A 16,488-nucleotide genomic window follows, 5' to 3' on the forward strand; every position below is an offset into this window, starting at 1 on the left:
GTATATAAGAAATTGTTGAATTATATGCCGTTCTTTATGAAAAAATAAAAATTAATGTAGATTTGCTATCATTAGTTTAATTATCTTCTTTGTTGCCGTTACATACCAATCATAAAAGCACAGAAAGTATATTTCTTATCAAATTTATTTTTATTTGCCACTTAATTGATCCTTACACAATAATCATCTTATTTAAATTCATTTGTAAATAATTCAAATAATATCTCAATTATCACTTTAGCAATTGTCCATTTTTCAGGTTTAAATTAATCAATAATACTTAACAAAAATTCCATTTTTTATGAAAAACAAACAAAACATAAATAAATTTATTCATCGTTACACTACAAACACAAATTCTTAGAGTACAAAATATATGTTAATATAATGCTCCCTCCGTGTCAGAATTATAATTTGTGTTACGTTTGGCACGTGATTTAAGGAATATTGATATTATATCGGTAGTGGGTAAAAAGTAAGAATAAAAAACTTTTGCTCTGTGAGTGTATTAGTGTAAAAGTAGCGACAATTGTGTAATAATAATGAAAAAGTAATGGTAGTTTTATAGTGATATGATTATTTATGAAAATGAGACTATTGTTTTGAGACAGACAAAAATAGTAGACAAAACTATTGTACTAGGACGAATGGAGCATATATTATTGATCAAGAAATAAAGAGTTTATACAACCTATGTTATTATTTAACTTAATAAATACCTATAACTATGAACAATCAATAGATCATTTCAGCCAACACATACAATTTTAACTAAGATTGTCTATTTTATATATTGTGATAAGTCCCATCAACACCCTTAAGGGTGTGTTTGTTTGGGGTTGAATTTTGAGTTGGGATTTAAATAATAAAAATTTTGAATTTGAATAATTGTATGACGTGATATAAATAGGTGTTGATGTGATGTTTTGAATATAAAATTGATTTTTAGTATAATATAAAAAATAAAAAATAAGTGTTTAATTTGATATTTAAAAAAAAAAAAGGAATAAATAGTGGATTTAAAATCCAATCCCCCAAACAAACACACCATTCATATTTTACTATTTCATAATTTTTACAAAATATATATATAATTATTTTTTTATTTTTTTTTTTTATTTTTATATTATACAAAAATTAAATTCATATTCAAAATATTATATTAATTCTTATTTATTTCATATTAAATAATATTTCAATTCAAGTTTTATTATTTAAAGTTTACAACTCAACTCTCAAACCAAAAACAAAATCACCCAAAAGGCCGAGAATGTATAGTTTAAACAGTTGAGGCCTAAAAAGAAAACCCAAAGTAGAGTCATTTAAAAACAAAACTGAAAATTGTGGGGTTGTTTTTTATATTAAGTATAATCCTAGGGACGAAATAGAAAATAGAACTTTTCTCCAAGCCCCAAGAGAAGAGATCCGCTCCTTTCACTGACCAATCTGGACCGGTCCGAAAAACCCGGTCCGATAGTGCCGCGTCATATGCTCTTTTTACTTTGTAAACGAGCGGCAAAGTGGTAATTTAACAGTCGCCACTGCCGCTAACTGCAACGACGATTCCCTTAACAGACTCCGCCACAGCAGTTTCGAACGCAGCATCGTCCGACCAATGAGAGAACGCCACGTTAACCTCATCGTCGCTGCACTTTTCCTCATCGTGACGCCGGCGGCGCGTGGAGACGGAGGCGACGCCGCTGCCGGCGAGTTCTCCGAAGTGCACGATAAGCTGTCCGGAATAATCATCCCTGGCTTCGCATCAACGCAGCTCCGAGCATGGTCGATTCTAGACTGTCCTTACACGCCTCTTGATTTCAATCCTCTCGATCTAGTCTGGCTCGACACCACTAAAGTACGTAAAATACTGCTTGATCGTGCAATTTTGTTTCAGTTTGAATTTTTGCTACTAGTGCGTTAGAGTTATTGGCATTTATTCTCTGTTTTAGCAATGAATGTGCAATCGTGAGCTTGTTTTAGAAGAAATGTAGCTCTGAATTTCGTTTCTCCGCATTAGCGGCTGAAGAAATAAGCATTGAGGACAGATTTTAGCTTGTATGGAGTAAACAAAAACAACATAGTGAATATTCCCGGAAGGATGGAACCATGCAAATTTGAACGCATTAAAAAGGTAGTATGTACAGAGAAATATTGAACAAGCAAATAAAGATATAATAAGTTCTCTCTTACGATATATTCTCTTTTTCTATACAGTCAATTTGAGCTTGAACAAATCTTGCTTAAATGCACATGTCCAAGGATATTAGTCAGTAGCAAATCCAAGTGGAACTCATTCCTGCTCGATCGTAAGCATAGAACACAAGCCATTGTCAAACTTAAGCAGAAATCCAATCTGAGGCAGATTAGCTTAGTGTAGTCAAGTTTTATTATGTGTTAAACATGCTTCTGAGTCCGACAAGCAGTTCAATATTCAAGAGTAAATAATTGTTGCTATTTCAGTCGAGCTTAACTTAAACATTGTTTTTCATATTTTCTTCACGTATATATATTTAGCAAATAGTTAGGTGCATGCATAACCAGTGGTTATTGATTTATTCATTCACAGCTTCTGTCTGCTGTTAATTGCTGGCTAAAGTGTATGATGCTAGAGCCTTATAACCAAACAGATCATCCTGAATGCAAGTCGCGACCTGATAGTGGTCTCTCTGCCATTACTGAACTTGATCCAGGCTATATAACAGGTATTGATTTTGGAGAAAAATTTTGCATGTGGTACTTTCAGTTCAAGTTGGATCCATTTTTAAGATAAACCAATGGAAATGTTCTAACAAACCTACTCTTATTGTAGTTCCACTCCATCCTTTTTCAGCATGCATTAAGTTGATAGTATCGTAATTATATCCATTGGGCAGGTCCCTTATCTTCAGTATGGAAAGATTGGGTCAGATGGTGTATTGAATTCGGCATTAAGGCCAATTCCATAATCGCAGCTCCGTACGACTGGAGATTGCCACCTGCCAAACTTGAGGAGCGGGATCTTTACTTCCATAAACTAAAGTATCATTTATTACATTGCTCGTGAATTTGTCTAACATTTAAACCAATATGATCTGTTAGATTCACATGCTTTGGTTTGTGCAGGCTAACTTTCGAAACTGTTCTTAAGCTTCGTGGTGGGCCGTCAATAGTTTTTGCTCACTCCTTGGGAAACAATGTATTCAGATACTTCTTAGAGTGGTTGAAGTTAGAAATTGCCCCTAAACTGTATAACAAATGGCTGGAGGAACACATCCATGCGTACTTTGCTGTCGGTATATTTTCGCAATTTTGTTTTGCTAACAGATAAACATCTACAGCTTTTAAGGAATTTCTTACATAAAGCTGGGTTTTCATTTTTTATCTTATTTTTTCCTATTCATTATTATAGGAGCTCCACTTCTTGGAGCAGCTGAGTCCATTAAAGCATCATTATCTGGATCTTCTTTTGGTCTCCCGGTAACTGAGGTATTCTATAGTTCCCACAATTTCAATAATTTTGCATGTGTATCTTTCTTTTTTGTAGCAATAGAGTGCTTGATGGATCTCTTTTAGCTCTTTCCAAGCCACATATTTTTTGCTCTCCAATTTTATTACCTGTTCTATTTTTGTCGGAAGTTGATCATGAACTAACATAAGGAAATAGATGTAGGATGAAATCCTTTAATAGATGTTGATTTTGATCTGTAATGATTTTCCAAAAGATTTAAAACCGAAGGTCAGGTGTAGGAACTTTTCAAAATCGTTTCCGAGTTTCCAGAATTTAGACTATTTTTCATATATATATAGGTATTGGTAGATAATCTATCTACTAGACAAAATCTAGTATTTAAATTGGAATAGTCCTAACTATAAGTCTTATCTAAATTATAAAAATCGATGTAAATCTAACAAGGTGGATGCTGATGATCTTGAACAGTTTTGCTTTGTGTGCTTTCTTTCGATTCTGATCACTAAATTATTTGACAAGTAATCAGGGAACAGCACGATTGATGTTCAACTCCTTTGGTTCTTCAATGTGGATGATGCCAGTTTCAAAAAATTGTCGAACGGAGGACATGTACTCAAAGCATTTCTCTACTAGTAACAGAAAGAATCACTTTTCTTACCATTGTGACGAGCAAGAATTTACAGCAAACTATTCCGGATGGCCTACTAATATAATCAATATTGAGATCCCTACAATGCAAGGTACAAAAACACTAAAAAATTTCAAGGTTTTGTTTATGATAATGATGCTTTCAAATGTATGCTGGAGGGCAGGAGATGACCTTTATAATTCTTTAATGGGAGCAACAAAACTCCAAATGCCGGAATCAGACTATAGTTTTCCATCTCTGTTATCATTTTCTGCCCGCGAAGTTTCGGATGGAACCTTTTTCAGAACTATAGCTAAGTATGATCCTGATGGCCCAAGACAATTATACCAATTGGAAAAGTAAGTTCCTCTTTTACCTATTTCTTTGTCGAGCAATTTAACTTAGAATCCTTCGGGAATAAGCTAATAACAAAGTCAATACCATATATTTTAGGGGTTCTATAACTGATCCTTGATCCTTTTCAGCTCATACCACAATGATCCTGTTCTGAATCCTTTAACACCATGGGATAGACCACCTCTGAAAAGCATCTTCTGCATATATGGAATAGATTTAAGAACTGAGGTATTCTGTGTCTTCGTGTGAATATATAAAGTATTGAATTCACCATTTTTTTATCTTCATATTTGTGAGACTGATTTCTTACCATGTGATGCTTTAGGTTGGCTACTACTTTGCGCCGAGCGGAAAGCCTTATCCCGATAACTGGATGATTACTGACGTAATATATGAGTTAGAAGGATCTCTATACTCAAGGCAAATCTCTATCTTTATATAATAGTTCACATTGCTATTATCTTAAATGCCTTTTGATGTGTTTTTAAGCAGAATGGAAGTTTGTGAACTTCAGAAAATGTTGGCTTTTTATGGCTGGATGACACAAGTTGTGTCACATTGTTTAGGTCAGGTAATGTGATTGAAAGAAACCGCGGAGCTTCAAGTGGGGACGAGACGGTTGGTAACACTACATTTTGTGTCGCAATTTAATCTTCGCTTCGCTGATTCGGACATCAGTTTGGTTTGTATTGTAGGTGCCATACAATTCCCTCTCTTGGTGCAAGACCTGGTTAGGCTCAAAAGTGAACATTACAAGGGCTCCTCAGGTTTATAATGAATTATCTGCATCCATTTTTTGATAAATTCTTTGCACTATTTTCTTTTCAAATCTTTGACAATGCAGGTGGAGCATGAAGGTTTGGATGTTCAAGTGCATTTAGACGTCGAACACGAGCCCAGGTTAGATGTAGTTCCCAACATGACAAGAAAACCGAGGGTGAAGTATGTAACTTACTATGAAGATGCTGAAAGTTTGCCGGGAAAGAGAACAGCAGTTTGGGAGATTGACAAAGGCAATACAGAATCATACTTGCCACTTGCTGTTCTTCGCAAAATATCGATGTCTCCTCACAAATAGAGCTGTTAAACGAGCCGAGCGAGCTTGAGTATTTGTTGTTCGAGCTCGACTCGAGCTTGTTAACGGTACAGACTCGGCTCGTTAAGAATTCGAGTCAAAATAATGCCTCGAACTCGGATCGTTAGGCTCAAATTCAAGCTTGAGCTTGGCTCGTAAGGCTCGAACTCGAGCTCAAGTTCGAGCTCGACTTGAATTTTACACATATTTTATAAATTTTTTAATACATAAATTAAATATATTTAATTTTATTTATAATAAAATATTCAAATTTTAATAATAAATATAAAATTTGATATAAAAATTATATATTATATTAATATATAAATATATTATTACTAATGAGCTCAATTGAGCTAGTCGCAAGCCGAACCCGAGCTCGTTTGTAAAAAAGTAATTTTCGAGTTCGAGTTCAACTCGTTAATCTCTATAAATGAGCCGAGTTGAGCTGTTAACGAGCCGAGGCGAGTCGAGCTTGGTTCGCGAGCTACTCAATTCGCTTAATAGCTCTACTCACAAATTTCCTTTCCTTCTATGCAGCTAATCACAGGAACATCGTTCGATCTCCTGTGCTAATGCGGGAGCTTTGGCTCGAGATGTGGCACGATATTCACCCCGAAAAGAAGTCCAAATTCGTAACAAAAGGTTGACTCTGGTCGTTATATTCTTTGCACGATCATCAATTCAACCACCCCATTTTTAGCGCCCCTTTATTGCGCAGCCACCCGTGGACCTCTGAGGGATGACGATTGCTACTGGGACTATGGAAGGGCGAGGTGCGCGTGGTCTGCTCACTGCGAATACAGGTCCTGTTCTCTTTTCTTCTAGGAGATAATATGTCCTGAAACAATCCAAGTCACTGGAGATAAATATTTTTCGCAACTCGACAATGCAGGTATCTCTTCGGGGATGTTCATCTCGGGCAGAGCTGCAGGCTAAGGAACTCCTCAACCGAAATTCTGTCGAAATACGTATGAACAATCAGATTTGTTCCAGGTCAGTTGAACAATTCAAAGAAACTCATCCTGCAAATTATAGATCATATAATGTTAGATTTCTCCCACAAAGCACACCTATAGGCACAGATCATAAAGGGTTCAAAGATTCGAAGGATTTTGTCGAGTACATACATTTACAAATTCGTAGTTGAACACTAAGGCTTCCCTGTGAGTTTTTGACATAATACTGAAGCCCCCCAAGTAAAGAACACATTTCAAGCTACAAGTTCTCACTACTTACAAAGGAATAACAAGATTAGGCAAGCAATAACTAATTAACACTCAAGATCTAGCAAAAGTTGATCCCAAAAACAGCGACGATCAGCACAATAGTTTGACAAGGGATAAAGTAAGAAGTCGAAACCCAATATAGGAAAATATCGTATCCACCAATGATCCCATGTGACTCTGATTTACACCAACCAATTACTCACAAAAGATCCCAACAATACAAAAAGACCAAAAAAATTTCTTCCAACTTTATTGTCTTCTCTGGACAGTTGGAAAATTATTTTGGCATACTACCAAAGAGGAAGTCATCTGAAGGGCTCGATGGGTTCGGTCTCTTTGAGGAGCAGAGCAGCTTGGAAACACTCGGCAGCTTCGACAGCCGATGAGCTGCCACTGTCCTTGTAGAGCAGGCCTAGATTATACCATGCAGTTGCATTCATGCTGTCTAGCCGGAGGGCTTCTGTCAGAAAGCTTCGGATAATGGCCGGAGACCGGCAGCCCATCTGTCTGAGAGCCACAGCTTTGGAGATAAGACTGGGGGCGTGCATTGGGTCGATTGCCAGAGCATGATCGTAAGCATTTAGTGCTTCTTTGTGCTGGCCCTTGGCTTCGTGTAGTGAACCTGCATTTGGATCAAGAATAAGTTTCACGGTTATGATTTTGGTAAGAACACAAGTAGTGACGATGATGATAACGATAGACACAAGAAACTCGTTTGACCTCTAGTCGTTTTGAAGGACAACTAAAACCCAGATTTATTTTACTTCAAGAAAGACTAACATCACTCAGGGTGACATTTTAGTCAAAGTAACAAAGTAATTTGATTATCGGATTTGGCGCAATTCGGTAGTGCATAAACTTCAGAATTGAGATTTTCTGGCAATGATAAAGGATGAGAAGGAACTAGAAAGAAGAGGAAACAATGGATACCTGTAGCATGCCATCTAATAGCCGAAAACACTTGAGTGGCTTGAGATTTCAAGAGACAGATCTCAGCATCATGCCACCGAGACAATTTTATGTAGATGGAAGCGAGATCATGCCACGTTTCCAGCTCTAAATTCTTGATATTCATGCTATAGTCCTGTCAATCAAGGAAATAAAAACAGGGCACTGTCAAACCAATGCTTCGATTTGCAAAAGTTAACCTATTATTGTCCAACCGGTTTGGTCATGATTATACATCAAATGCTACAAGTTCAAAGTAGACGAGAATAAAGCACGAGAATTCAAATAGGGCAGTAAGAGGAAAAGTGTATGCATTCAAACTCAACACCAACAAGCTTCACGAGAGCCATAATATCCTTTTCAAAGTAGAATAGACAAAGGGTTTGTTCTCTTTGCATTTGCATTTTTTTCAATTTCTCAAATTTTGTTCGAAAACATCACACCTAACACTTATTTCCCATACAAACACAATCCACATCTATTTCATCTAAAAAACATCAAAACCGAAGAAAAATAGTACTCCCTCCGTCCAACTCAAAGTACTATTTTTTCCATTTTCGTCCGTCCTACTCAAAAGTATCTCTTTCTTATTATAGTAAAAGTAATTACACTAATACCAAAACTTTTACATAAATTACAAAGACACCATTGCACATACAATTAATTTATATATAAAGTACAAATGACAAAAATGTCAAACCAATAAAATATTATTATTTTTAATCTATTATAGAACTCCGAAAAGTCCATTTGGATTGAGATTAAGGGAGTATTATTTTTTACTAAGAAGATAAACGAAAATATATTTTAAATGAAAAAGAAAAGTAAGCATAGATTTAGGTAACAAAAAGAAAAAATGAACATATTTTTGTAGGGAATTGTGTTGCATTGCAAGAAACTGAAACCAAACTGCAAGCAATCCGACAGCAGATACTCTCAAAAACCAAACGGATCACTTTCTAAGCAGCACATAAAAATGAAATCGTAAAACATGCCAGCTTGTATCCCAAACAAAACGATAGTAAATCTCACCTTAACCTTCTGGAACGAACCAAAACTTTTACGCTGAACCTGAAGGGCAGCAAGCAGATGAGAGTAAGTCTCAATGGCCTCATTTACTAAACCTTGTGCAATTTGGAGCCTCGCTTTAGTTCTCAATAACTCTCCCTGATCCCATAATCCCGTCTGATCAAGAGCTGCATTAATTATAGTTTCGGCATCGCCATAACATTTTTCAGCAGATAATATCCGAGCCAACAAGATCCATCCTTTGAGATTAGATCCTCCTTCCAATCTAAGCAACACTTTTGCAAGATTAAGCGCTGCAGGCAGCTTCCGTTGCTCTGCATTTTCTAAACATAAATGGTAGACAATCGAAGGGTCCTTCGTTTTCGTCATCCTCCCAGCAACCTCCAAAGACTTCAAAGCTTCTTTCTGTCTTTCGCCCCTTTCACGATCAGTCACAGCAGATCTGCAATGGGCTGAAAGTGAGACACCTAACATGCACTGCGCAACGCCCATCAGATGATCACATCCGCCATGGGAGATTTCAACTGCTCTACGAGCAAAATTGATGCCGTCTTCTGCATATAACAATCTTTCCCCGCATATCTTTGAAACAAATAATAAAGCAGGAAGATATGTCAAACCTTCGTCAGTTTTCAACAGTTGTTTCCATAGATCAAATGCTACCATGCCATCATCGCCTTCTTCGTGATAGCATAGTCCTAATATTAGATATCTTTCTTTCCAATTTATAACTCCTGGAAGAAGCTCTTCGACTTGATCGGCTAAAGCCCTGAGCCCCCCGCATATGGATAATGCATATGACAGGTGGTCTAAAACCGAAGGATCCCACTCGATTCTCGTGAGGGTCATTTTTCTCAAAAGTATAATAAGCAGAAGAATGGCTTCTTCCATATTGTTTTTGGGCACAAATGAACTGTCCATTTGGGATCTTAAGTTTGGCGGAATAGCTTCAGCTCCACTGTACAGAAGAAAAACAGCAAATTCCTTTTGGATCTTAGCTGTGGTTTCTGAATCAAGGTTCCAATGATGGAGAAGAGCCCGTCGATATGCCAAGATAGCTTCACGAGGAGAATCGGCAAGCTTCCATAATTCGGGAAGCAGCTCGACAGACTTATTCAGAGTCTCCTGTAATTTACGGTCAGTGCTGAAATTTTCCGGCAACCCTGCTGGTAATGAAGATTCAACGAGTTCCAGAATAACAGAGCACGATTGAGCAGCTTCTGCAATGATCAATGAAATACAAATCAGAAATCATGTATTTTTTAAGCATATTGCGAGCTCAACCACCCTTTATATAATAAGGACGTAACAAGAACGAGGGTTTAAGAAAACAACATATAAAATAAACCCCAATTCTAGCCAAATGTCAAATCTACGGATAGCATTCACCTTCATTGCCAACTACGATTAATGATCATTATATTGAAGGATAAGGTGTAAGAAAAATAAATGCCAAACATGTCTTCAGTGCATGAACTAGAAAACATTCCATATTTATTTAAACAATAGCAAATACGACAAAAACCAGTTAGCAAACAGGGTGGATCGTGTCCAGTCCATTACCTTTATATTTCCTAAGTGCTTGTAATGATTTTGATTTCAGAAAGATCGCTTCAAACAGTAAACTAACTGCATGAATCGACATTGGCGGATCCGAATAGTTTTGCGACTGTCTCCTACGATTTTCCCCTATTTTCGACAAAGTGACTTTGATCTTTGGAGTCACGGAATTAACATCAATTCCTTCAAACACATGTAAGGCAGCTTCTATATTTCCTTTCTGATATTCATACCTTCCCAGCAACGCTCTCGCTTCCTGAAAACCATAGCCACAAAGCTCAAGATCATATCAAAACAGCGGAAAACAAGAAATCGAGAGTTATAAAAGCTTGATCAACCTCGTAATTTAAGCAACCACTCTCTCGCAGCGACGTTTCAGCTTCTTCAATGTTCCCTGTGTCGGGCTTCCTCTCGGGTTCTCCCTGCCGAGATGAATGAACACTCGCCGAATAATCCTTTGTCGCAAGAGATTCAGAAGATGGTACCATTTCATTCGCACGCGACTGCTCCCCGGAGCAGAGACACTGCATTATCTTCCCCAAGTTAGAACAATGCCCTTCCTCCTATCCTCCCTTTCTGTCGCCCAATTCTCATTCCGATTTCGACGTCGGGACAACGTAAATTCTTCAACAACCAAAAGAACAATACATTAAATCAATCCATCAATCCATTCCCATAAAGCAGTCATCAAGGCAAGCTTTACAAAAACTCAAAAACAGCTGCAAATCCAGCAGAAGTTAAACAGTTGCTCAAAACCTAAATCTAGAAAATGATACAATTCTTTCAATACCATCACAATTCACAACAACACTACCAAATTATCATCATATATATACATATATATATGTATGTATATGTATCCTCAATTACCAAAACAATCTTCAAAATAGATTCAAAAGCTCCCCCAAATTCCACAACACAAAAACCCTACCCAAAATTAGAAATGGAAAAGAGATATTACAGGAAATCCGATATTTTCTGCTCACCCTTTCGCTGTCAAATTGTAGCGCAGAAATCTGAGGTGAGAAGCCCACATCCCGTCCACACCAGTCCACATCTTACCCCGCTTCAAATTCCCAAAATTATTAGAAGCGAAATTGCCGACGGATCAAACGACAGCGCACAACGACGCTTTCACAAACCCTCCTTTCTCCTTTTTTTTCCCTTTTCCTTCTCTAAACCCTTCTCCCTCCCCCAATCTGCACATCAAAAGATTCCCCGACGAAATTCTCGGGAGTCAGAACTGAAACCGAAGAACGGAATTTCTGAGACGAAGCGTGTGCACGAAGATTTGGCTGCTAAAGCAGCAGTAACCAATGCTATTATTCAATTGTGTGAGGTCGAATTTCTTCGAGAAACTATACATATATATGTGTCTGTGTTTTATTATAGTTTGGATTCTCGGGCTTTGGGGAAATGGAGACTTCTATTCGGGGGTAAATCTGGAATTTCACTTGATCCTGCAGTCAACTGTTTTCGCTTTTCTTCATTTTCTTGCATTAATTTTTGTGTCGCCGATATTTTTTAAAGCTGGTTTTAGTGAGAAAGTGTAGCTGATTTTTTTTAATGGGCTAAACCCGACCCGTCTACAAGAAATTGGGCTAAAATGTAAAGGATCTGTGCATAAAGTAGTCTGACCCAACCCTACCCTTTAAAAGATATTGGGCTCAAATCTTAAGCCCATTATAAAGTGGGTTTAGATGGGTCAATTCTTACTGTTATGGGTCTGGTGAGTAAGCCTTGTGACCGGACCTAAATTCAAATCAATTACCTCTAGATTTGTTCAAATGGTTTAAACAATTGATTTCCATTTATGTTGTGTTTGTTTGGAAGATTTTGAGTGATTTTTATAATTTTTACAATTTTTTTTAATATCAAATTAAATATTTATTTTTTATATTATATTAAAAATTAATTTTACATTTCAATATATTACGTTAATATTTATTTATATCACATTATACTGCTATTTCAATTCAAATTTTGTATTATTCAAATTTTAATTCAAAATTCATTCATCAAATAAACACACCTGTAAAAAAGTGCTAACCTATGGAACTTTCACAATTATAGTTGCTGTTTAACAGTTTCGGCTTCAAAATTTACAATTTTAAAATTGTATTTCAAATTGAACCGTCAATTTATATTATTTATTTTTAATATTTTTTATTTAAATTTATTTAAAAACTGATCATTTCAATTTCAATTCTATTTAAATATATATATATATATTATTTATAAATGATATAAAAATTATATAAACATTAAATTGTTACTCTAATAAAAATCAATTAAAATAATAAACTTAATAAATAGTTCGCTTAAATAAAATAAATTATAAAAATATTAATATATTAAATAATAATATAATTTTATATAAAAAATTATAAAATTTAAAATATTATAAAAAAAATAATAATGCGATATTTTTTTATTAATATTGATATTATTTTTATATTTATAGAATAATATACTCTCTCCGTAGTAAAACAAAGATATTTATGATGGACTGAATTGAAAATTAATATTCCTTTCGTCCTATAATTATATATCCGTTTGTTTTTTCATTGAGTTTTAGAAATAGTAATATTATACGAATAAAGTTGAAATTACTAAAATAATCTTACTAGTATTGTATAATATAAATGTAATGATATTTGTGTAATATATTGTAACTTTTAATGGTATTTGTAATATTAGGTATATAGTACAGTTATTAAAAAAATAAAATGAATACTTTGTTATAAGACGAACTAAAATGAAAAATGAATAATTTATTATAGGACGGGGGAAGTAATATTATATTGATAATTGAGCTAAAAGTATTTATTGAAAAACTAAAATAATTTAATTATTTGTAAAAAAATCGAGGATAATTTTATAAGACTATGAAAATGAGATTACTATGGTTAAACTGAGGAAGGATAGAGTATAATATTTTTAATTATAAATATATTATTTTAATAAAATATAAAACTTTTGGCCTGATAAAAATACATCACGCCCGCCGCCTGCACAGCACCATGTTCTTCCTTCTCTTTTCTTCATTTTTTCCTTCTTCACAACAATAAACCGAAACTAAACCGTGAGAAAACCGGTTTCGATTTCGGTTCGATCGATGGCGGTTCCGGTTACCTCCGAACCGGCGGTTCCCATGGTCGGTTCGAAACCGCAAGTCTAATTACAGCTCTAGCCTCTAATTCCAGTCGACCCCTACTGTCTCATCTGTTTTCGTTTTCTTCTTCGTATCATCTCCGACCGGCGCCGCCTGGTCTTTGCCTTGTCTCAGTTCGGCTTTGCCTTGTCTGCGACGGACGGTATGTTTGATTCTTCACTTGTCTTTTAAGAATTTGCACCGATTTTTGTTGTTTTTCTCTTTGCACTAGAACATATGAAGAGATAAATGCTTAGAATTAAGTTTTCTGGAACTCAAAACGCTATGAAAAAAGATGCTGTGAGGTGCTCAGTTGGATTCTCATGAATTATTTAAAAAAGGCTGGCATAAAAGAAGATTAGTGCAATGTTGCGAAGTATCGCGATAAAATGATAATAGTTCAGTTTTGTTTGATTGATTTTCTGTAGGTGAATCTCTGGTCAATCCATGGCTGATTTTGAGTTGTGATTATTTTGAATTTTCTGCAATTTCTGTAGTGTCGCGCTTTGGTATATATGTCTTTATTTGCAATCAAACATTCTCTATCGAACCGTTGAGAAATGATAAATAAGAATAGAATTGTATACAAAAGTAACTGAAAGAGAATGAGATTTGATTTGATTCTTATCTCGGTAAAATAATAAAGAATTCAATTGAGAATGATAAAAAATTACAGAGTAAAATGAATGGATTAGGAGAAAATGATGCAAGAGAGGTTAAGTGAAGTGAGAACCCATGGCTGCTTTGGAATTGTGATGTTTTGAACTTTCTGCAATTTTTTTAGTGACAGGCATTGTCTGCATCTTCTTTGTAGCTTCTTTGATTGCAAGGATATGTGGTAAATCGACAGATGTTGCTCTCGTCGACGAGTATGAGTTCCATTGCGCTGCATTCGTTTCTACATCTTTCCCCTAGAAAAGCCACACCACAGACTTCCTTTTTATGTGCCATTGATGATGCTAAATTTAGTTTGAGATTGGTTGGGAAGTCTCATTCTGTTCTGAAAGGCTTGACGTGCTTTGCTGAGTCGAGAAAATCAGATCAAAATGCTGAAACTAATCGCCATCAGTCGAAGCCAGCAAGAAAATCCCGGAAATCTAAGGTTAGTAAAAGTGAGGTCGAGAACACAGAGGGATCCTTCCCTAAAATGCTTCCTAAAAAGCCAAGGCGAGGTCGTAGGAGCGAAGCTGCCGCTGTTGAGGATTACGTGCGCGATAAATTGAAACAGACATTTGAATCGATTCAGAAGCAGAATCCCGAGATTATAAAGGATATGGAAAGCATCATTAAGGAAGGAAAATTTGATGGGAAAGCTAGTATCAACGACGACACATCAGAAGATGATGACAGTGATGACGAAGAAGAAGTCGATTCTTCGGGAAAAAGGAAAATGCTGGTTGAGGAGGATGATCCCGACTGGCCTTTGGATGCTGAAATCGGTTGGGGAATCCGAGCCTCCGAGTACTTCGACCAGCATCCGATACAGAATGTTGTCGGCGAAGACGGCGCAGAGATTGATTGGGAAGGAGAGATCGACGAGGGGCTGGTGAAAGAAATCAACTGTCTTGAATGGGAAAGCTTTGCTTTTCATCCTAGCCCGCTGATCGTCCTCGTTTTCGAAAGATACAACAGGTAGAGCTGTTAAATGAATCGAGTAGCTCGCGAGCTAATATCGACTCGGCTCGTTTTCTATAAACGAACTGAACTCGAGTTCAAAAATTATATTTTTTTATAAATGAGTTCGAGCTTGAGTTAGGCTCGCGAGTAGCTCAATTGAGCTAGTTATTGATAATATATTTATATTATTTATATATTAATATCATATATATAATTTTTTATATCAAACTTTATATTTATTATTAAAATTTGAATATTTTATTAGAAAAAATTATGAATAAAATTAAATATATTTAATTTCTATATTAAAAAATATATAGAATTTGTATAAAATTCAAGCCGAGCCACTATTTTGGTTCGAATTCTTAACGAGCCGAGCTTGTACAGTTAACAAGTTCGAGTCGAACTTGAACAATCGATACTCGATGTCGCTCGGCTCGTTTAACAGCTCTAACAATAGATAAGCCACAATCACTTAAATTCTTTAGCCGCTCGATTCAGAATCGAATTCGATTATTGTGATTTCAGGGCAAGTCACAACTGGAAAGTTCTGAAAGAATTGGAAAAAGCAGCCGAGGTGTTCTGGAAAGCCAAGGATCGACTCCCTCCTCGGGTGAAATTTCACAATCCCTTCTTCATTACGCTGCATTGTAGCTTTTCGTAACTTTTTTGATCTCTCGTGTGCGCTTGCAGACGGTCAAGATCGATAGAAACATCGAGAAGGATCTAGCATATGCTCTCAAAGCCAAAGAATGCCCGCAAATACTGTTCTTACGTGGGAACAGGATATTGTACCGGGAGACGGGTAATTAACTATTCGTTATTTCACAGCATCGTTATACGTTATCGAATCTTTACGATAATTTTAAGTTATAAGAATAGATATGCGATAATTTTATATAATATTTTAAATGAAAACGGTATATAATATGATTTGTTGAAAAAAAAGAAAGAAATGTACTTAGTGATACAGTGATTTTCAGATGTTAGAACATCGGATGAGCTCGTTCAGATGATCGCACATTTCTATTACAATGCGAAAAAACCTTCGTGCATCAACGATGCTGCTCTAACTTCGCCGAATCGATGGAGGTATTAATTTTGCTTTCCCTTTCTCGTCTTGCATCGTAACTTATATTTATACTTCATTGTCGCCGTCTCAATGTAGATGAGGCTTATTGCTGCACCGGATGCCGGCATTTTTTCCCGGGATGACGGCGCCGACAAATAGGTACAAAATAATATTTCGACGTGCTATTTGGGGTCCGAGTAGGGTTACAATGGTATTGTATTGTGTTCTATTTGATTTAGCTTTTGTCTTCTTAAGGCGCCTATGGTTTTATGAAACTGTCATTTATAGCGCTGGGTTTGTTGGGTTCTAATTTGAAATTGGAGTCAAGTTGTATTTATTGATATATTAAAATTAAAAAATTATTGTATGAA

The 16,488-nt window shown here is 35.9% G+C and overlaps 3 protein-coding genes across 9 annotated transcripts; 2 read left to right on the plus strand and 1 right to left on the minus strand.

The window, feature by feature from the left end:
- Window positions 1-1,351: 1,351 nt before the first annotated feature.
- LOC127242905 (phospholipid--sterol O-acyltransferase-like) lies at window positions 1,352-6,524 on the plus strand. Of its 5 annotated transcripts, XM_051262632.1 has the most exons (15): window positions 1,352-1,855; window positions 2,567-2,702; window positions 2,874-3,018; window positions 3,103-3,272; window positions 3,389-3,465; window positions 3,975-4,188; window positions 4,261-4,435; window positions 4,562-4,661; window positions 4,759-4,853; window positions 5,000-5,051; window positions 5,129-5,200; window positions 5,278-5,446; window positions 6,049-6,153; window positions 6,230-6,314; window positions 6,404-6,524. In XM_051262632.1, the coding sequence occupies exons 1-15, from the start codon at window positions 1,616-1,618 to the stop codon at window positions 6,483-6,485; spliced, it is 1,917 nt and encodes a 638-aa protein (XP_051118589.1). In that variant the 5' UTR covers window positions 1,352-1,615; the 3' UTR covers window positions 6,486-6,524. The 5 variants fall into 5 exon arrangements, 4 of the variants coding, with proteins under 4 accessions (XP_051118589.1, XP_051118587.1, XP_051118588.1 ...); XM_051262630.1 differs by having other exon boundaries at window positions 3,975-4,435; XM_051262631.1 differs by lacking the exon at window positions 6,404-6,524 and having other exon boundaries at window positions 3,975-4,435; window positions 6,212-6,344.
- Window positions 6,525-6,853: 329 nt separating this feature from the next.
- On the minus strand, window positions 6,854-11,729 carry LOC127242904 (protein NPGR2). Of its 2 annotated transcripts, none has more exons than XM_051262627.1 (6): window positions 11,261-11,729; window positions 10,613-10,898; window positions 10,278-10,530; window positions 8,718-9,934; window positions 7,668-7,821; window positions 6,854-7,359 (listed from the first exon to the last, which is right to left on the minus strand). In XM_051262627.1, the coding sequence occupies exons 2-6, from the start codon at window positions 10,802-10,804 to the stop codon at window positions 7,043-7,045; spliced, it is 2,133 nt and encodes a 710-aa protein (XP_051118584.1). In that variant the 5' UTR covers window positions 10,805-10,898; window positions 11,261-11,729; the 3' UTR covers window positions 6,854-7,042. The 2 variants fall into 2 exon arrangements, with proteins under 2 accessions (XP_051118584.1, XP_051118585.1); XM_051262628.1 differs by lacking the exon at window positions 11,261-11,729 and adding an exon at window positions 11,145-11,250.
- A 1,659-nt stretch (window positions 11,730-13,388) lies between these two features.
- LOC127242907 (thioredoxin-like fold domain-containing protein MRL7, chloroplastic) lies at window positions 13,389-16,362 on the plus strand. 2 transcript variants are annotated; one of them, XM_051262636.1, is made up of 6 exons: window positions 13,389-13,591; window positions 14,213-15,060; window positions 15,574-15,658; window positions 15,739-15,850; window positions 16,029-16,137; window positions 16,214-16,362. In XM_051262636.1, exons 2-6 carry the CDS (start codon window positions 14,279-14,281, stop codon window positions 16,215-16,217), a joined length of 1,092 nt encoding a protein of 363 aa, XP_051118593.1. In that variant the 5' UTR covers window positions 13,389-13,591; window positions 14,213-14,278; the 3' UTR covers window positions 16,218-16,362. The 2 variants fall into 2 exon arrangements, with proteins under 2 accessions (XP_051118593.1, XP_051118592.1); XM_051262635.1 differs by having other exon boundaries at window positions 13,404-13,591; window positions 14,243-15,060.
- The last annotated feature ends 126 nt before the right edge of the window (window positions 16,363-16,488 follow it).

The sequence above is a fragment of the Andrographis paniculata genome, unplaced genomic scaffold (genome assembly GCF_009805555.1).
Source record: "Andrographis paniculata isolate CXL003 unplaced genomic scaffold, ASM980555v1 Contig89END, whole genome shotgun sequence".
Taxonomy (NCBI): domain Eukaryota; kingdom Viridiplantae; phylum Streptophyta; class Magnoliopsida; order Lamiales; family Acanthaceae; genus Andrographis; species Andrographis paniculata.